General features: G+C 41.7%; 1 protein-coding gene across 11 annotated transcripts in view; it reads right to left on the bottom strand.

Moving 5' to 3' along the window:
• Positions 1-853: 853 nt before the first annotated feature.
• Positions 854-17807, bottom strand: part of LOC141753846 (ATPase family AAA domain-containing protein 2-like) — a 40285-nt gene continuing 23331 nt past the window's right edge. The window contains exons 1-28 of one of the 11 annotated variants that reach the window (XR_012590512.1): positions 17028-17442; positions 15631-15719; positions 15413-15441; positions 15066-15162; positions 14528-14600; positions 12730-12817; positions 12483-12608; positions 12035-12101; positions 11670-11756; positions 11424-11535; positions 11205-11320; positions 10818-10992; positions 10110-10198; positions 9858-10017; positions 9469-9559; positions 8446-8760; positions 8251-8368; positions 7985-8171; positions 7223-7408; positions 6879-7011; positions 6548-6744; positions 5396-5555; positions 5103-5225; positions 4788-4874; positions 3494-3882; positions 2016-2152; positions 1651-1779; positions 854-928 (exon numbers count right to left, since the gene is read on the bottom strand). Coding sequence is in view for 9 of the 11 variants with exons in the window: in XM_074612447.1 (XP_074468548.1) it covers positions 896-928; positions 1651-1779; positions 2016-2152; positions 3475-3882; positions 4788-4874; positions 5103-5225; positions 5396-5555; positions 6548-6744; positions 6879-7011; positions 7223-7408; positions 7985-8171; positions 8251-8368; positions 8446-8760; positions 9469-9559; positions 9858-10017; positions 10110-10198; positions 10818-10992; positions 11205-11320; positions 11424-11535; positions 11670-11756; positions 12035-12101; positions 12483-12608; positions 12730-12817; positions 14528-14600; positions 15066-15162; positions 15413-15441; positions 15631-15719; positions 17028-17165 (3750 nt within the window). In the remaining 2 variants the exon portion in view is untranslated. Of the gene's footprint in view, positions 929-1650; positions 1780-2015; positions 2153-3474; positions 3883-3972; positions 4875-5102; positions 5226-5395; positions 5556-6547; positions 6745-6878; positions 7012-7222; positions 7409-7984; positions 8172-8250; positions 8369-8445; positions 8761-9468; positions 9560-9857; positions 10018-10109; positions 10199-10817; positions 10993-11204; positions 11321-11423; positions 11536-11669; positions 11757-12034; positions 12102-12482; positions 12609-12729; positions 12818-14527; positions 14601-15065; positions 15163-15412; positions 15442-15630; positions 15720-17027; positions 17554-17807 lie in introns of those variants that run through there. The other 10 variants (XM_074612447.1, XM_074612448.1, XM_074612449.1 and 7 more) reach the window with 10 other exon arrangements.

Below are 17807 nucleotides of genomic sequence, written 5' to 3'. Positions count from 1 at the left end.
GTCGGTGTACTGACGTAAGTTTGACTATGTACGTCATTGCGTCATAGACAGACGTCAGGCGTGTGTTCCAACTGTGTACTATCAGAGCGACTCACAGTGTTCTGATGTAGTTATGCAAGAAGTTCCAGTCACATACTGTACCAAAGACACAGCTGCTTTAATGTATTATTTACAGTGGTGGAAGAAGTACTCACATCCTTTACTTAAGTAAAAGTACTGCAATACTCTGTTACAAGTAAAAGTTCTGGATAGTTTCTTTAATATACTTTCAGGAAGTTTAATTTAGAAAAATGTTGTTTTTATGCTTATCATATATTTTATGATGTAATCTGTAATATAGGTATGAATTAAAATTAAATAAAATGGAATTACTCAAGTAAAGTACCTCAACACCACACTAACTGTAAGCAAAGTATTACACCACAGATTTTTTAATATGAAAATTAAATATTTTTAAGACTAAACTATCAGAAGAAAAACAGTGATATGACAAAAATTAAACATATTTTTCTACATTTTTATTTATTGTCTGTTTGGCCACATTTCACAGTGTTTAGGTGGATTTTAGTGTCGCTATAGGTGTGAATGTGCAGGTGTGAAAATAAGAAATACTGTAAATACACAATGATCATTTTGCAGTTGGTTCCTGAACAGAAACCACAAAAACAATTATTATAACTAAGCCTCAATAAGCACTCTTATTCAAGTTTATTCGAAGATACATTTAAATTAAATAATATTACATGGGCATATGGATTGTAAATTGGTCACATTAATAAATACTAACATCTAACAGAATAAATATTGAGGTATATATGTGCCATTATCAAAACGTAAAAACAAAATAAGCAACTTCCTGTTTGAGGTTTTATTGAAATAGACCTGAAATGGGGGATCAAGAGAAGCTGTCGATTTCTTTCTTCATTTCCTGGAGAGAGAGAAAAAGGTCAAATTAAAACTAAATCAACCTGCTGAACACACAAAGAAGTCGGTATTTTTCTGACATCATCTGGTGTCAATTAAACAAGAAGAGTGGGGCCTAAACCAGAGCTTCTTAACAAGATACTTTAATTAAATGGTCAAGATTATTTAGACTAATGAGAGACGAGGGTCGCAATCCCAAATAGCTGTCTGGCCTTCATCACTGTCACTGGTGGCTCTTAAAGGGTCGGTCCATCTGCGTTCAAATGGAAACGCCCTCTCAGCCATGAGCAAAAAGCAGTGACGTAGGTTACCACAGTAAGCTAATCAATCAGGTTGTTAATAATGTGAACGCTAGCAAAAAAAAACGTGCAAATTTGGATGTATATATATACTGTACATGTAGTAGCATCATCATGCAGAAACCTACATCAGGTCACCACGTGGGAAAATGTTTTTAGAAGGGCTTTGAAGGGAAAATAGCGTTTTGAGGCTAAAACATACTTTGACTAAAATTTGAATGTTCAGATTTGAATACATCAGGAACACCACTGGGAAGCTACAGAATTATATAAAACCTAAAATAAAAATAACGTGCTTGCCATTTAAGCTGCTCAAAGTGAGGCTCATGACGTCTGTAAACTGTAGCTGAGCAGCCAACAACATATCGTTGTTGATATAAAGAAGTGTCCTCAGTGCATTCTGGGAATCTCGGTGTGATGGTCGTACCTGAAGCAGCGCCGTCTTGTTGTGGTTGTTTCGGTGGCGGTAGATGCACTGAGCCAGCAGAGCGTAAAACTTCTCCAGCGGCTCCACCTCACAGCACTCCGTTTTAACCACGGCTCTGCTGAGGAGATCCTGAAACACATCACAATAACCACAGCTCTATAAATACCACTTAGAAACATTTACTACAACCACCAGGTCACCACGGCAGCCTCAGTCTCATATTCTCTGTGATTGAAACAGGTCTGGTGTTGTGCTCATTGACGGCTGGATCCCAAGTTGGAAAAACCACAGAGCCGATCAGAGTTTAGTAGGAAAGATTAAGAATTAGGATGTCATCTGTCATAACCAGAACCGGGTCGACTCACCCTCAGTTTGCTGTGATTGACGACCAGCGGCCTCGTTTCCTCGTCGAGGATCTCCACAGAGCTGACGCTTTTGAACAGCTGCATCTGCTCCAAGGCGGCCATGTTGGCTCTCATCTCACCCCCGTTGTTATGCTCTTCTGAGGAGGAAGACGTGGAGGAGGAAGAGGAGGCAGAGATGGGGTTTATTCTTCAAGGCTTCTTTACGTTTAGGGCTTATAGCGACTGATAACTGCCTAATTAAAGCCAGTGTATTTTGCCATTTCTATATTTCATATTCATTTGAGTCATGCTCAAAGTTAATAAAAAGAAGGTTGTTGGTAAAACAGGAATATGACGTATGACTATAGTAGAAGCTGCAGGTCAAAGGTCATCCTCCAAGCTGCAGGTGTACTCATGATGAAACCAATGAACCTGTTTCTCTGTCTGTCAGTTTGTCTTTCTAGTTAGTTAGCTAGTTCTGTGTAGTTAGTTAGCCCAACTCGTTGCATCAGCTAACTGAGGGTTTTCATTTTATTTTTTAGTTTCCTCCACCTTAGTTTAGTGTGTTTATTCCCACCGGCAGAATGAACACAACACACTGACTGTCTCTCTTACTCGCTCTCTTCTTCACCGTCTCCTCCTCCTGGAGATAAATTAACGGAAAGCAGCCGATACCAGAGGTTTGCGGACCTCTAACTGGTCCGAACGACGGGGAGCACAACTTTCAGTCCAAAAGAAATAAAGAGAAGAAGTCACGTTAGAGAAATAAACGAATCACAGTGCAGCCCGGTGCGGTGTCTATCGGTGCGGATCCTCACTGAAGCAGCAGCCAGACGGCCGCCTTGCCAGGAGGAGACGGTGAAGAGGAGAGCGAGTGAGAGAGAGAGAGTTGGTGTGTTGAGATAATTCTTGTCTCATTTTGTGGTCTGATAAACAGTAAATTCATCTAAACTGGGTTGAAAAACTATGAAATCTGGTTGCCATGGTGATGAATTACATCTGACTATTAACCAGACCCCCATTCTCTGCTTGAGAAAGAACGTTAACCAAAAAAACAGGAAGTAAAACTGTCTGGAGGGGGGTGGGGGGGGTTTAATAGCCTGACAACAGTCTAATCGGCTGCCAGAATAATATTAATGTTTTAAAAATGGCCCTTTAAATCATTAGTTATAGTGTATTCATCATTCATCAATCATCATCTGTAAACATATGTATATTCATTCCTATATGTAGACTAAAGAGAACGTGTTGTGTCAGTGTCGGCTCGATGCCCAGCAGACTTCTGCAGAGAGTCTGAAGCTTTGGCCCGTTGAAGCTTGCTCAGCAGCAGCAGGAAGCAGAAGCAGCGTGTTACTTTCACTTCCTGTTTTACACACGTGTCATCGCAGCAGCGTAGCTCGGTCGCAGTCCAGCGGAGACCAGTTAGTAGAGCGAGGCGCTCACACCGCCACTCAGAGGCGCTTTCCTTACAGATACAGACCTATTTCGCTCAAACAAACCCCGTTCACCATCGCGTTCAGGTTCGGGGGAGTCTTCGAGGTCCGGGTTCGATGCCCCAGCCTCCCTGCGGGGGCGCTGTCAGCTGGCTCGGGACGGTTGTACCCGTTCACAAGGACGCCGTTTAAGGGGTGGTGAAACCCGTTCAGGCGCTCGCCGTCGCTGTTCTCTGACGCGGTGGATGAGCTCGGATCAACTGCGCCATTTCTCATCTCAACGACTCTGTTATCCTCGGGGCCCGACTCAGAGCTGCCCCTGCTGGATGTGATGGAGGAGGACGAGGAGGACGAAGAGGAGGCAGGGAGCGGCGGCTTCTTTTTCTGGGCTTTCTTGATGACGCCGGTGCTCCACTTGGATTTTCTCGGCCGTTTGTAACGTTTTTTCTTACGAGCTGCAAAGAGAAGTGACAGGAGGGGGGAAGGTCATTACAGAGAGAGAGAGGAGGAAGAAGGCCGGAGGATGCTGCTGAGTGCAATCAAACCTCCTCTTCTCTCCACTTGATCTTCTCCTCTTGACTTTTCCTTTTCATCTGCGCTCTCTCTCGTCGCTGCCTCTTCCTCTCATCTGCTCTCTCACTCGGATGCTTTGATGCTTAAATAAAGACTGCAGCTTCCTGTCCTTGTAGCTTCACTTCACCCTCACTTTCACTTTCGTTGTATCAACACTGAACCTTTTGTTGCAACACAGCAGCCAAATGAACTGCTATGAATCGGTTTTATGATCCACAAATTAGACATTTGACCACCGTCGTCCGTAGATAAGATTTAAAAATACTGAAGTTACAAATCTAAGATATCATTTTTATTCAGGCTGTTAAAGTTAAAGCAATAATAACGTGTTAACGCCACTTTTAACTTGAGATTTTTAGGTTGTAGCGGGTTCAGTTTTAAAGCTAGAGAGGAATCCATCGGTATCAACCATGTCATACTAGCTTGTCGTGAAGGAGGTTAAATAACGCTCCAAACTTATGCTAAATTTTGGCGAGGAAAAACTGTCAATGTAGATATGAAGGACTCATTCTAAGCTAACGGAAACACAACCATTCTTAGTTTAAGGTGATTATACACTAATGAAAACATAGTTACGAATATTATAGATCCCCTAAAATGTTACAGTGTTCCTTTAAATAAAAACCTACATGTAACTTTAAATTATAAAATTATGCTGCAATTTAGGTCCCCAAAGAATACCAAGGACACGACCTGTTGTCGTTTCTGCTGCATCAAAGGACATAAGTTGTCCGAGTGTTGTTCTACTGTACGTTCTCATATATTTCATCCTTCGTGGTGGACTTACGTCGAGGTCTGGGGCTGTTTCTGGTGAACGCCGAGCTGCAGACGCCGTCGGCCTCCTCTGGGTTGGCCTCAGTCCCACAGGAAGACGCTGAAAGCAAAATAAAAGTCTTGAGTTGCATCTCATTAGAGGCTCTTTTCCCCGGTGAATGTCAGACACTGTGTTTTACTGCTGTGGTTCCCAGGTTATGTAGCTGAGACTGAATTGATACAACAGTGTCCGTGTTGGACCTCTGCTGCACTTCGCCACCACTTCCTGCTGTAGGTCAGATCTGACAAACAGACAAGCGGCGACGGGACAAGTTTCAGGAAGTTTCACCTCTCTTGATGCGCGACTCTCTGATCTCCTCGCAGACTCCCTCAAATTCTTTGTTCAGCTCGTCTCTCATGATGGCGCGCACCGTGTCCTTCAGGGCGTACGCGCGGTGACGGATGTGGCGGTCTGACACACACAAACAGAGTTATACATAAATAGTAAAATATATAATTTCTTTCCTATATACTGCTATAAACATTAATTCAAATAAAAAAAACAACTTCAAATGAATATTGAGCTCCTGTATTTACTTTAATCGACTGTACATCATATTTGTGTGTCAGTGGTTGTCTCACCCATGGGGTCGCTGTCCGGGTTGTACTCGAGGGCGTTCTTCCAGATCAGGTCCACGTCTGACATGAAATCGTTGACGGTGACGTACTTCTGCACGTCGATGTTGGTCAGCAGCGTGGAGAAGTCCATGGGCTTCTTGACCACCAACACGTAGTCCGGCACCTGGATGGAGACAGAGGAGAGGAGAGAGTGAAGAAGGGAACGAAGGAAAGGAAAGAAGGGAGGAAGAGGAGGAGGGAGTGATGCGAGGACTAAAAGAGGAAATGTAAAATCATGCTGACGGTGCTCAAACACAGATCCGGGACCATTTCTTCAAACGTTTCTCTACATCAACATGTTGTAAAGTTTCAGCTTATGAATCTGTAGTTTAACTTCCATATATTTAGTAATGTTCATTAAATTAATGTATTCTGCACGTTTCATGGTCATCATTGTAAATGAGAATTGGTTCTCAATTGATTTTAACTGGTTAAATAAAGGTCAAATAAAATAAAAATGTGTCCATGTAGCGTCTATAAGTGCTAGCGGGGCGCTTCATCTCAGCGTTTCATTAAAAAAGCGCTCTCAGCTCTATGACAACAATATATTGGCAACATATCACCACCGTTGTATGATAGTCTAGCATCGCCCCTTTGCTTTTTATTATCTATTTGGGCGACTATCTAATTGTTTGACATTGTTTTTTCACCATAAGCACCAACTGGAGGATGCTTGACCTTATGCTGTGTATGAATGAGTTCAATCTGGCAGCCATTTCAGCCATCAGCATGATTTGAAAAGACTTTCCGACCACTGAGTCCTCCATGTTTCTACAGTAGCCCAGAACGGACAAACCAAACACTGGCTCTAGAGAGAGACTTTCACGTTACCTGAAGGCCACCGTAGTTCTCCGACACGCTTGTGAAACTGCAGTAACGTGAGCTGCAAAGCGCTAAACGGTGGTACCGCCAGCCGCCGTCCGAGCTCTGTTGCGCCTAAAGTAGTGTTATTATGGTATGGATGACCTCTGAGCGAGGCCAACGGCATTACCACGGTGAGTGGAGGGGTACTCAGTTGGTTGCAATCTGCAACCACACCACTAGATGTCACCAAATCCTACACACTGCACCTTTAAAGTTTACTAAAGTTAAGTTTACTGAAGAAAATTCACTCACCTCCTCTGTGTCGACCGGTTTGGAGAAGGCCTTGAAGCGGCGGTCCAGACTCAGACGCTCGGTGACGTTACGCAGGAAGAGGCGTAGCTCCCGCATCACGTCCTCCTCCCGCTCCTGCACACGGAGGCGTTCCTGCTTCGGCAGCTGGCGGGGGGGAGGCAGGGGAGCCAGGGGAAGGATCTCCATGGCCTGAGTCACTGAGAGGGGGAGGAGGTCAAATTCATTTATCATCATCAACATCATTTATTTATTTAACTGCTTTACTTAACACTTAATGTTACGGGTTTAATTATCACACCAACAAGCATCTGAACAAGATGGAGTCACATACGTGCTCTGTTCTTGGAGGGCGCCTCGGCCGCCTGGTTCAGAATGAGGTCCTGGAAGAAGTCGGTCCTCTCATGCTTGTTGGGAACACCGATGGTGTAAATCTCCCCGTAGTCCTCCCAAAACAGAGACTGAATCTGAGCATAGAAGAAGATAAGTAAAAACAGTAAAAACAATAACCAAGATGGCGACGGGTAAAAACCAAGATGGGACAGCCAAAAGGGCGAACTCGAGGCTTCAAAACGGCAGTCCACAAACCACTCAGTGACGTCACGGTGACTACGTCCACTTCTTATATACAGTCTATGTTTCAGACACATTCTGTATTGGTTCAGTCCAGCTGCTCACCTCTGGATCCAGCTGCTGAAGGGGGACGCTGCAGGTGGCGAGGAGGAGGATGGGGGAGAGGGATGGGATGCTGCCCAGCAGGCTGAGGAAGGATGCCCTCAGCGAGGACCCGGCGGTCTCCCACCACTGCTGGATGTGAGGCATGTAGAGGATGCTGGGAGACGTCCGCCTGGCCTCGCAGAACACCTGAGAGAGAACGCAGAGAACCAGGTTGTTTCTTCCTCTGAAATACATTTTATATATCTGTGTCTGAAGATTACAACACACTCTTTAGACCAGAGCGGCAGCTAAAAAAAACGTCATCGCCACCAGATGTCACTAAAGGTCAGCTGAGCTCACCTCTAGACACACCAGTGGATACTAAATTAACAAGAGTAGCACAAGAAGACAGAAAGTATTGTTAACTCTACCTGGTGAAACACAATTTTGGACCGACAATCCTCCTCAAGACTTTTGGAATTAATTTAAAGTCAGCATTAAGTGGTTATGGTTAGAAAGGATCCGTCTTGTGTGAAACTATTGCGAGTTTGTGTTCAAGTATTTACATTCTGCAGGCATCGTGTATCTCTACACTTGTAGGAACGTTGCAAGTTTCTAGTGAACCTGCATGACTCTGTTTTTAATATAACAGTCGTCGCTCCCCGCAAAGGGCATCCAATCCCTTTCGAGTTGTTTTCCCTGAGTCGCTCCAATTACAACGAGAACGTGATGTCATTTCTAGCCATTAAGCCTCCATCACTGTGGTGTTTGCTGAGGAGTCACCTGGACGCAGGCTTCCTCTGGGGAGGTGCTGCTGACTCCAAAAAGCACAGCAGAGTCCAGGCTGTTGACGGCGAAGCGCTCCAGAGCGTGCAGGATCGCTGGAGCCAAGTGGGAGGTTTGACCGGAACCGGGACGACCAGCCAGGAGCATCCTGGGACGGTGGGACGTCGGGTGTTTGACTGCACTCCTGAGGATGAGACGAGAGGGATTTAAGAGATGGCATCAGGCTGGAAAGATGTTTTCACATTCTTGTAGTTCAGACTCACCTGGCAAAGTGCAGGAAGTTTTTGCTCTTGGAGGTGGAGGTTGTGGAGATGCTGGATGTGCTGGAGCCCTCGTCTCCTCCACATATCAGGCCCTGGTCGAAGATCCCAGACGTCAGATCTGACGTGTAGAAAACAACAGGTATAAGAGATGTAATATTTCATCAGGAGCATCTCCAGCCTCCAGCTCCGACTCACCTGGCTCCCTCTTCCTCTTCATCCCCTGCTCGGCATGAGGGAATAACCTCTGCAGAGCGTCCAGGATGTCGCGCAGGGTGGCTACCAGCAGCGGCTGAACCTCAGGGTACAGGGGTTTGGCTGGCGAGGCGGCGACGCGGTGGGAGGCCGGCACCATCTTCTTCATGGCCGCCACAAAGTCGCAGCTGCTGACGGCGATGGAGGAGACGTCCAGCAGGAGCTTCTGGGAGGTGCTGTAGATCTGCGGGTAGCGGCGCCGCAGAGCGCACAGCGCCGCCTCGGTGCACACTGCCCTGATGTCGGCACCGCAGTAACCTGAGAGACAGGAAGTCAGTTAACCAACAGATTCATTCAGTCCTGCAGAGACATATAAAGGTACCCAAACCTGCACTGTTGTAAAGGTCTGTCTCCTGAATAGTTTTTATATAACCTTTATTTAATTGTTTTAATTGTTTATGTATTTTATTTAATTGTATTCATATTACTTATTTATTTTTATATTCTGTTTTATTTACTCTTCTGTAAACGTGCCTTACAGTATAAATTCTGTATCTATCCTGGCGAGTGAATTAACGTGGAGGGGACCACAGTGAGTGTGAATTTGTTTTATTAATTTATGTATTTGAATGTATTTATATTTCATTATTATTATTTCAATTATTATTATAAGATGTTTAATTTATTCGATTTTTTTATTTATATTTTTTATAACTTATCTATTTATTATTGTTATTTATTTATTTTCTCATATTTAAAATGTTAAATTTCTTAGATATTTTTATTTATGTTTTTTATCTCTTATTTGTTTTTTATTTTATTTTTGTTTTATTTATTTCAAATATATTTAAATTTTTTATTTTATTTCAAGATTTTTTATTAAGAACATCCTTCTTTTTAAACTCATGTCTAGAAAATGCGATTTTGCACATTGTTGTGTATAATTTTTCCCACTAACAGTCACTGGTTAGAAATAAATATTTCTAGATTTGGTGTGATGCACTTGAAGCTTTCTGTCGTTCTTACCGACACATTTCTCGGCCAGTTCGTCCAGGAAATCTTCAGACGGACGGGGTTTCCACTGCCTGGTGTGGATCTTCAGAATCTCTTTACGAGACTGAAACACAAACCGAATCAAACAGTCAGCTGTTTAGTCACCATGTGAATTATAAAAAGATATTAACAAACACCATGTTTGTCCAAACTGCCCAGAATAAATGAATAAATAATAAATGAATCTATAATAGCCAAACAAGCTTGGAGTATCAGTGTGCCATCATCATTTTAAAGCCAAAATTCAGCTAAAAAAGGATTCAAGTAATTAATGGATTTGGTAAAAATCTGTAAACAAACTGAAATGATAACTGAATGTATTGTGTAGTCAGACATTGTGAGACATGTAAAAGAGACGTCACCTCTCTGTCAGGCAGTCCGAAGAGGAACTCCCTGTCGAAGCGTCCGGGCCGTCGCAGCCCCGGGTCGATGGAGTCCAGGCGGTTTGTCGCTCCGATCACAACGACCTCCCCTCGATTGTCCAACCCGTCCATCAGAGCCAGGAGCGTCGACACGATGGAGCTGCAGGACGGACACAACGAGACAAAACAACTAAACTACTCTGTCTTTATTATATAAAAAGATTGGTTGATTCAGGGGATGTTTGTTCTGACCTGTGTATCTGGTCCTGTCTGCTGGATCGGACCGGAGCCAGGCCGTCGATCTCGTCAAAGAAGATGATGGACGGACGCATCTGATACGCCTGAGGACGATACACACCAACACACACTCAGATAAAGAAAACAAACTGTGCTGATTAAGTGCAGGGTGCAGTAACATTGTGACTCGGTAACAGACGGGTAGTTTGGGGAAACAGATGTGTAAGATGTGAGAGAGCCCACACATAACAACATGTTAGGTTAAATTTAACAGTTTGGTTCCTGTAGCGTGTGGAGCAACCATTTGACCAAAACAGCCACCACACACTAACAGATTCATTCATCAACAACAAGAGTCCCCACTAAAAAAAAACAGAAATCTTGCAAAATCTATCGCGATCAAACGTAACTTTAGAGTTAACAAACATGACGGACGACGGGCAGGAAGAATTAGTGATGATAGTTTTTACTTTGTACTGAAAATTGAGGAAGGATGGATGGATGAAGTCACAGAGACACGTTAAATAAACACTAATCAACAAGTTGCTCCTCCATTTCTGAGCTCCATCTTACTACTACTTTATGCTTCAAGTTAAGCATTAGCTCATGCATTAGACGCAGCTGACAGGATCATCTTTAGACTCAGGGCTTTGCTGACGATCGTCTGGAGGATTCAGACCCTAAAATCGCCTTCATCCTCGTGTACTTTGTGCCCGGCATTACCTGCTCAAACAGCAGCCGCAGCTGCCGCTCCGACTCGCCAACCCACTTGCTGAGGCAGTCGGCTCCCTTCCTCATGAAGAAGGCCACCTTCCTGTTGCCATGGCTACACTCGTTGGCCAGCACCCGGGCAACCAGCGTTTTCCCCGTCCCGGGAGGTCCGTAAAACAGACAACCTCTGGAGAGGGAGACGGACGAAACATGTTCAATTATTCTTCTTAAATTTAAAATAGAAGTTCCACTGATGAATCTGTTTTCGCATGTTTTGTTTCAAAAGACAACAAAGTTTTGTGAAATGTTGTTCGACCTCAGGCGGTGTTTTCTTTATCTGTGAGTATCATAGAATGTATTTAACCTCCGTAAATATATGAATCTGTGTTTGTGTGTCACCTGGGAGGCTGGATCTTGAAGTTGTCAAAGACTTCAGGGTAGAGAAGTGGGAAGACAACCATCTCCTTCAGAGCTGAGATGTGACCCGACAGACCTCCGATGCTGTCAAACCCCACCTGAGGAAGGAAAGAAGGAAAGGCAGTGAGAGAGGAAGGTGACAAACTGCTCAGTGATAGTTTCATTGTCTGAGCATGTGTCTGACAATGTGTCTAAACTCACCGATTGGTCGATGGCCATGGGATCGATATCTGCCAGACCTGCTCCTGCGTTCATCTTGTCTCTGCGAGTCCCCAGAAAGTCCTCCGTACGCGGGCCGAGCGGCTGACGGCTGCTGGAGAGAAACAGAAACAGAAACGATGAATGTTTGAGAAAGGCACAGCTGACTTTACAAAACCAGCGAAAATATCGTGATCGTAAAGGAAAAGTTATGTTGTATCAAAAGAGCTTCATCATCTCCCTACTGACCTTCCAGGGACTTTACCGACGTCTTGCACTTCATCGTCAGAGTCGTTGTCTTCGTCAGACCGATCGGCCAACGCCCTCTTAGTGGGTCTGGAGGAGGAAAGGAAAAGAAACAAGGAGACAGGAAGAGGTAAAGCAGTGGAAATAAAATGTTAACTCACAACAAGTAACAACAAATAAACTAAACCAGATTGAACTTGATCATCCGGGAACATCTTTCAGGTATGACGTCAGTAAAGTCAAGCCATTTTTCTCCATCCGGACAGTTTCCTACCGGGCTGCAAAAATGCGACGTCGATCCAGGTTTGGTAATAATTTGACAATATCTGGCAAACACACAGAAAATAAAGTTCTGCCAACAGTCTGACCTGAACGCTGTTCTGCGGGTCGTGTTCGCTCCGGAGGCACTGATCCTGAACGTTCCTCTCGGGAACTCTGAACAACGACAGAGAAAACATCAGAACTTCACATTTAATCGTAATATGGCCGACTGCAATTTATAAATCATAGGAGGTGAATGTTATCAATGTCATCAATAGCACCTTTAATATGTTTTTCATTTAAAATGAGAATAAAGATGCAAAAATGAGCATTCCCTTTAATATCGCAACATCATATCGTAATCAATATCAGTTAAAATAATCGCAAAACTGGAGTTTTGTAAATTGAAATATGAGAAATATTTTGCTGAAAGGATCGACATCAAATATAAATTAAAAAGCGATATGACTTTTCTGTTACTTCCAAAGCAGAATTTAACTTCATGTCAGGTGTTGTGGATGCTTATTGTAACCGTGTCATTGGTTTGGTACCGACCGCCGCTGGGTCCCTTGTAGAGCAACGAGGCTCGGCTCAGTTTGGCGTCAAAGTTCTGGTCGGTGCTGCAGTTGCTGTCGTCGTCTGCAGACACTTCCCGCCTGCTGTCCTCGTCAACGACTCCACCTGGAAGTAACCATTCATATGAGCAAAAAGACAAAGAAGATGATTAAAAAATGTGGCGTCTTCACTCATAATCCACGCTCTTCCTTCTCTCTCTTATTTCTTCCTGATCGTTGGAACAAACCGTTGTCATCCTCGCTGTCAATGAGCTCTGTCTGTGGAGGCACCGGTGTTCTGCTCCTCTGCGCTTTAGAGTAGATCTTCTGCAATTTCTTCACACACAAAAACACTGTAAGACAAAACTAAACAGTACAGCCCGCAGAGATCTTAAACATATCACATTTTTCAGGATTTGGGAAGAAATCATGGCACTTAAAAATTATGATTATTAGAGCTGTCAGTCGATTAAAATATTAAATCGCATGATTGTCCATAGTTAATCTTAATCAGTCAGTTAACTGGAGGTCAGTTTGAGAGCAACAGATCTAAACTATGATGTCTAACTATATAAACTTCATATGACAAAAACACACAAACACAAAAACAAGGGCTGGTGCTCCTCAGGCTTTCGTCTGCCTTCCAATATGGTTGCAGCTGATAGAGATTAGCCCCCCGACGCCCACTCCCCATGACCGGCGAGCAGAGGGAGGGCGGCAGGGTGCAGCTGGGTGCACCGCCCTCACGGCGGCCTGATAAGAGAGGCAGCACCCACACAGACAGACACAGAGTGTGTGAACGGGGTTTTAAAGCTGCTTCCAAATGTAAACACTCAATACAGCAGCAGTGTCATTCAGAGAAATACACCACTCAAAACAACACTGAACATTAACTACCTAATCTCATTTTATATTAAAAGGTCATCAAAGAATACAGACGAAAACAAAAGTTACTAAAGAAATAGAAACTGAGGTCTGCGCTGTGTTTTGAAGTGAGCTTTTTATGTATACTCCCAAGTTCTGCGAGGTAAAATTACTGTTTTTGTGAATGGAGTCTGGTGGTTTTGAAGACAGCGATGTAACAGCTGTCTGATGGCGAGGTAAAGCGGCTGTGGACGGGAGCAGCAGAAACACGGATTTTAGCCACCTAAAAGAAATCAATATTAGTTTAAGTGTACGCTATATTTAGAATATTTCCCCCACTTTACCTCGCCATCAGACAGCCCTTTACAACGTGGAACTGAAGCCGTTATATAGCTGTCTTCAAAGCCACCAAACTCCATTCACAATAACAGTAATTTTACCTCTCAGAACAGGGGAGTTGCTGGTCTACCGCTGCCTCCATCGGTTAGTTAGTTTGTGTTATTGTGTGACTTTCTGATCTGAACTAACGTGGCGTCCACAGCAGTACGTTGCTCAGCTTCCTGTCGGTACTCCTGTCTGCTTCTCCAAACTGGGAGCACGCCGACCGCCATCTTAGTTACTGTATTAATACACTGACTATAAGGATGTATATATACTGTACATGTAGCAGCGTCATCATGCAGAAACCTACAGGTACATCAGGTCAGGTGGGAACAAGTTTTTAGAGAGGCTTTGAAAAATTGCATTTTAATGCTGAAACATACGAACTTTGACCAAAATTTGAGTGTTCGGATTTGAATCGACAAGGAACACCACTGGGAAGCCACAGAATGATATAAAACCTAAAGAAAATATATTATAATAATAATAATGGACCCACCCTTTTACATAACTCAAGTTTTTTTGTGTGTTAATTTTATGGACTGACTCTTTAACATGCACCCTCAGTGATCTAACTGCAACTGCAAATCCAGAGTGAAAGTCGAATCAAATCAAATTGACGTGCTGTCGAGTCTGGAGACACAAATTCAACCACAGTGTGTCTCCTGACCACTTCAGGAGCAACATATATGGAAAATAGACATTCCTGTGTGCAAACAGGAAGCACGTTCAGGTGCTCAGGCAACAGCCAGTAGATCGGGGAGGGGTTTACTGTCAGGATGGAAATATTACTCTACTCACCCCTTCTTTGTTGTTACTAAGCCACCTTATCTTCTTCATGTTGTCCATCCTCGTCAGGACCGACCTGGCCGCGCTGCACAGAGAATGGTGGAGATTTAAATATTCATATTCAGATTAAATCTACTTTATTATCTGTGACAGCGTATTAGGGCCAGTGTAGGGAAAAAATCATAATAATGACGGAGCCGGGGGAGGGGCGTAATATTCAGAGAAAGAACTTCCGAGATTAAAGTCGTGAATTTACAAGAAAAACAATTGGATATTCTCTGAGATTAAAGTCGCAAATTTATATATAATTCATAAAGTTGGTGATGTCATTAAATTAATTACTTAATTTCTCAAGTCAACAGTCAACCAAAACCTAAAAATACTCAGTTTATTATCCAATAACACCCCAACAAATCCTCACGGTAATTTACTTGAAATGGTAAAAATAAAAAGACTTAAACTAATTATTTTTTCGGTCAATCGACTGATGAATTAATCGACTAATCGTCATGTTGCTGCAGGAAGACTTTTCTGAGTGTTGATGTCTCACTTGGTGCTGATGCCGTCGAACATGTTGGAGGCCGGATATCTGCGGGTCGGTTTGGTCGGCCTGCTGCTTCTCCTCAGCCCAATCTTCCTCCCAACACCTGGATGTAGAACACACTCATACATGTTGACTGAAGTCACCATTATGGTAATAATATTACCAGTGATTTCCAAAGGCTGCTAAAGCCTCTGAAACAGCATTTACACCATCATGAGAGAGTAAAACTCTCAAATAAAACCAGGCAAATGTCAATAACCATCTGTTCTGTCCCAGGACTGATTCCTTTACATTAAATACTCCTTCATTAAATCATTGCAGGCATTTTTATTTTTTGCATTTTACATTTTTACCTGAGGAGCTTTGAAGCCTTGGAGATTTCCTATAAACACAAAACAAAACTCAGTATGAGACACCATGCGGGCAGTGATTTACGTTACATCATGTAAAAGGGTGGAAGGTTCTTTGATACATATATTTTCAAACTGACACTCATAATTTTCTGTCAACTGGCGCATAAACTAACTGAAGGTGGTTATCAGACAACATTCACTGGTCATGTTGGTCGGACCTGAGGATGAATCTCACTGCTTCCTCATCTTCATCCTCTTGTGTTTCCCAATCGACGTGATTCTGCTCATCGTCTTCGCCATAAACTCCCTGAAAAATATGTCAAACATTACAAGAAGTCGGTATCATACTCACACTGACAAAGTACAACATGATCAGTACAGACAGACAACACTGCACACATTTACTTTAGGATATATATGTAGTATTATTTAATATATAAATCCACAATTTTTATACATATATAATTTATATATTTTAGCTTTGATGCTCCTTAAAATCCTGATAACGAGAACAACACCATTGAAAGTAAATTAAAGCATTTATGTATTTATTTATTTTTTATATTTCTGCTGTTAACAAATCTTAGAACAGCACCAGAAAAAAATAATAACATAGATTTGTTGTCTTGTGTTTGTCCCTGTTTCAAAACACCTGGCAGTCACTAATTTATTGAATCAATGGTCATACCTTTTACTTGAATTAAAGCTTAAGAAAGAAATGTATTTTGACTGATAAGAAAACAAACAAAAGACTAGCAAACAAAAATATTTATTAAAAAAAAATAGATATAATTTAAATGTAAATAAATAATAAAATTAATACATGTTTATAAATATACAATACATAGTTTTTATTATTTAATTTATATGATTTATCAACATATAATATAATGTTTAATTACCAGCCATCTAAAAATAAAATGTGATTTTCTTTTTGTTTGTTGCCTTATTAGATTAGCTTTTGTGCTTAAATAATAAATAAATAAACATTATATATATAATATATATATATATATATATATATTATATATATACACACATATATATACAAATAAATAAACAAATATATATATATATATATATACACATGCATATATATATATATATACGTATATGTATATATATATGTTTATCTTTTTGTTATATAAAGACAGGTCAGATTAGTGTGACCATTATTTGAATGATTACTGATGATGATTATTATTATTATTATTATTATTATTAACAATAATGATAATAATAATATTCACAACTTTATTATTATTATTATTATTATTAATAATAATAATTATTATTATTATTATCAATATTAACAATAATATTAATAATAATTATTATTGTTATTATTATTATTAATAATAATTATTATAATAATAATAATAATGATAAAGTTGTGAATACACTGGCTCTGATGTGATTTGGTGACTTTTCCTTTTAAATTCTAATCCCAATAAATGTCTGGATGATTTATATTTCCACAACGATGATAAAAAAACTACATTAATTTACTTTTAAGAAGTTAACTAACAGCTTTAATAATTCCTAACAAACTGTTTGTTAACTTAATATTTAAATGATGCAGTGAAGCCTCAGAAGTCCAAACAGACAGACTCACATCGGGCTGGTGGACCGTGCTCCTGCTCCGGGTCTCCGCTCGAGCCCTCTGCGGGAATTGGAAGCTCTTGGCCGGCCTCTGCGGCGACCCGCTCCTCTGATCCGGGTCCTCTCTGCCTCGACCGCGGAGCGTCACCATGGTAACGCCGCACACACAAACACACAAGCCAACGGTTTGCTAAGATTACCGGTAAATTAACGGCAGAAAAGTGAAGAGAAAACGACGCCAGAACACGGAGATAAACACGTTCACGTCCCTCGGTTGAACCTGCTGCTGCTCCGTGTGTTGAGGCGGAGCTGAAACACAAAAACACCCCAAAAAACACCCTCGATAACCGGACAACAGGACAACCGACTAACTGCTGCGGGGATTCAAAAACGCGCTGTTCTGCCGCCGCCTAGTGACGTCATGACGTAACGTGCGTATGTAAACACACTGTATAATTTATTTAATAAAATAAAGTATAATAAAAATGTAAATAACCGGTCATATAAAAATAAAACAATTCTGACAATCAGAAGAACACCTTTGAAAGTAAATTAAAACATGTATTTTAATTATTTTTTTATATATTTACTGTCTTGTGTTTGTCCCTGTTTCAAAACACCTGGAAAAAACAGAAAAATCACCCTAAAAATCCTTATAATCAGAAGAACACCAGTGAAAGTAAATTAAAGAATATATATATACATGTTACTGCTAACAAATCTTTAACAGCATCAGAAAAAAATTATAAATTAAATTGGTTATCTCGTGTTTGTCCCAATTTCAAAACACCTG

The sequence above is a fragment of the Sebastes fasciatus genome, chromosome 17, assembly GCF_043250625.1.
Source record: "Sebastes fasciatus isolate fSebFas1 chromosome 17, fSebFas1.pri, whole genome shotgun sequence".
Lineage (NCBI taxonomy): Eukaryota > Metazoa > Chordata > Actinopteri > Perciformes > Sebastidae > Sebastes > Sebastes fasciatus.
This window is presented reverse-complemented; position numbering and strand designations above follow the sequence as displayed.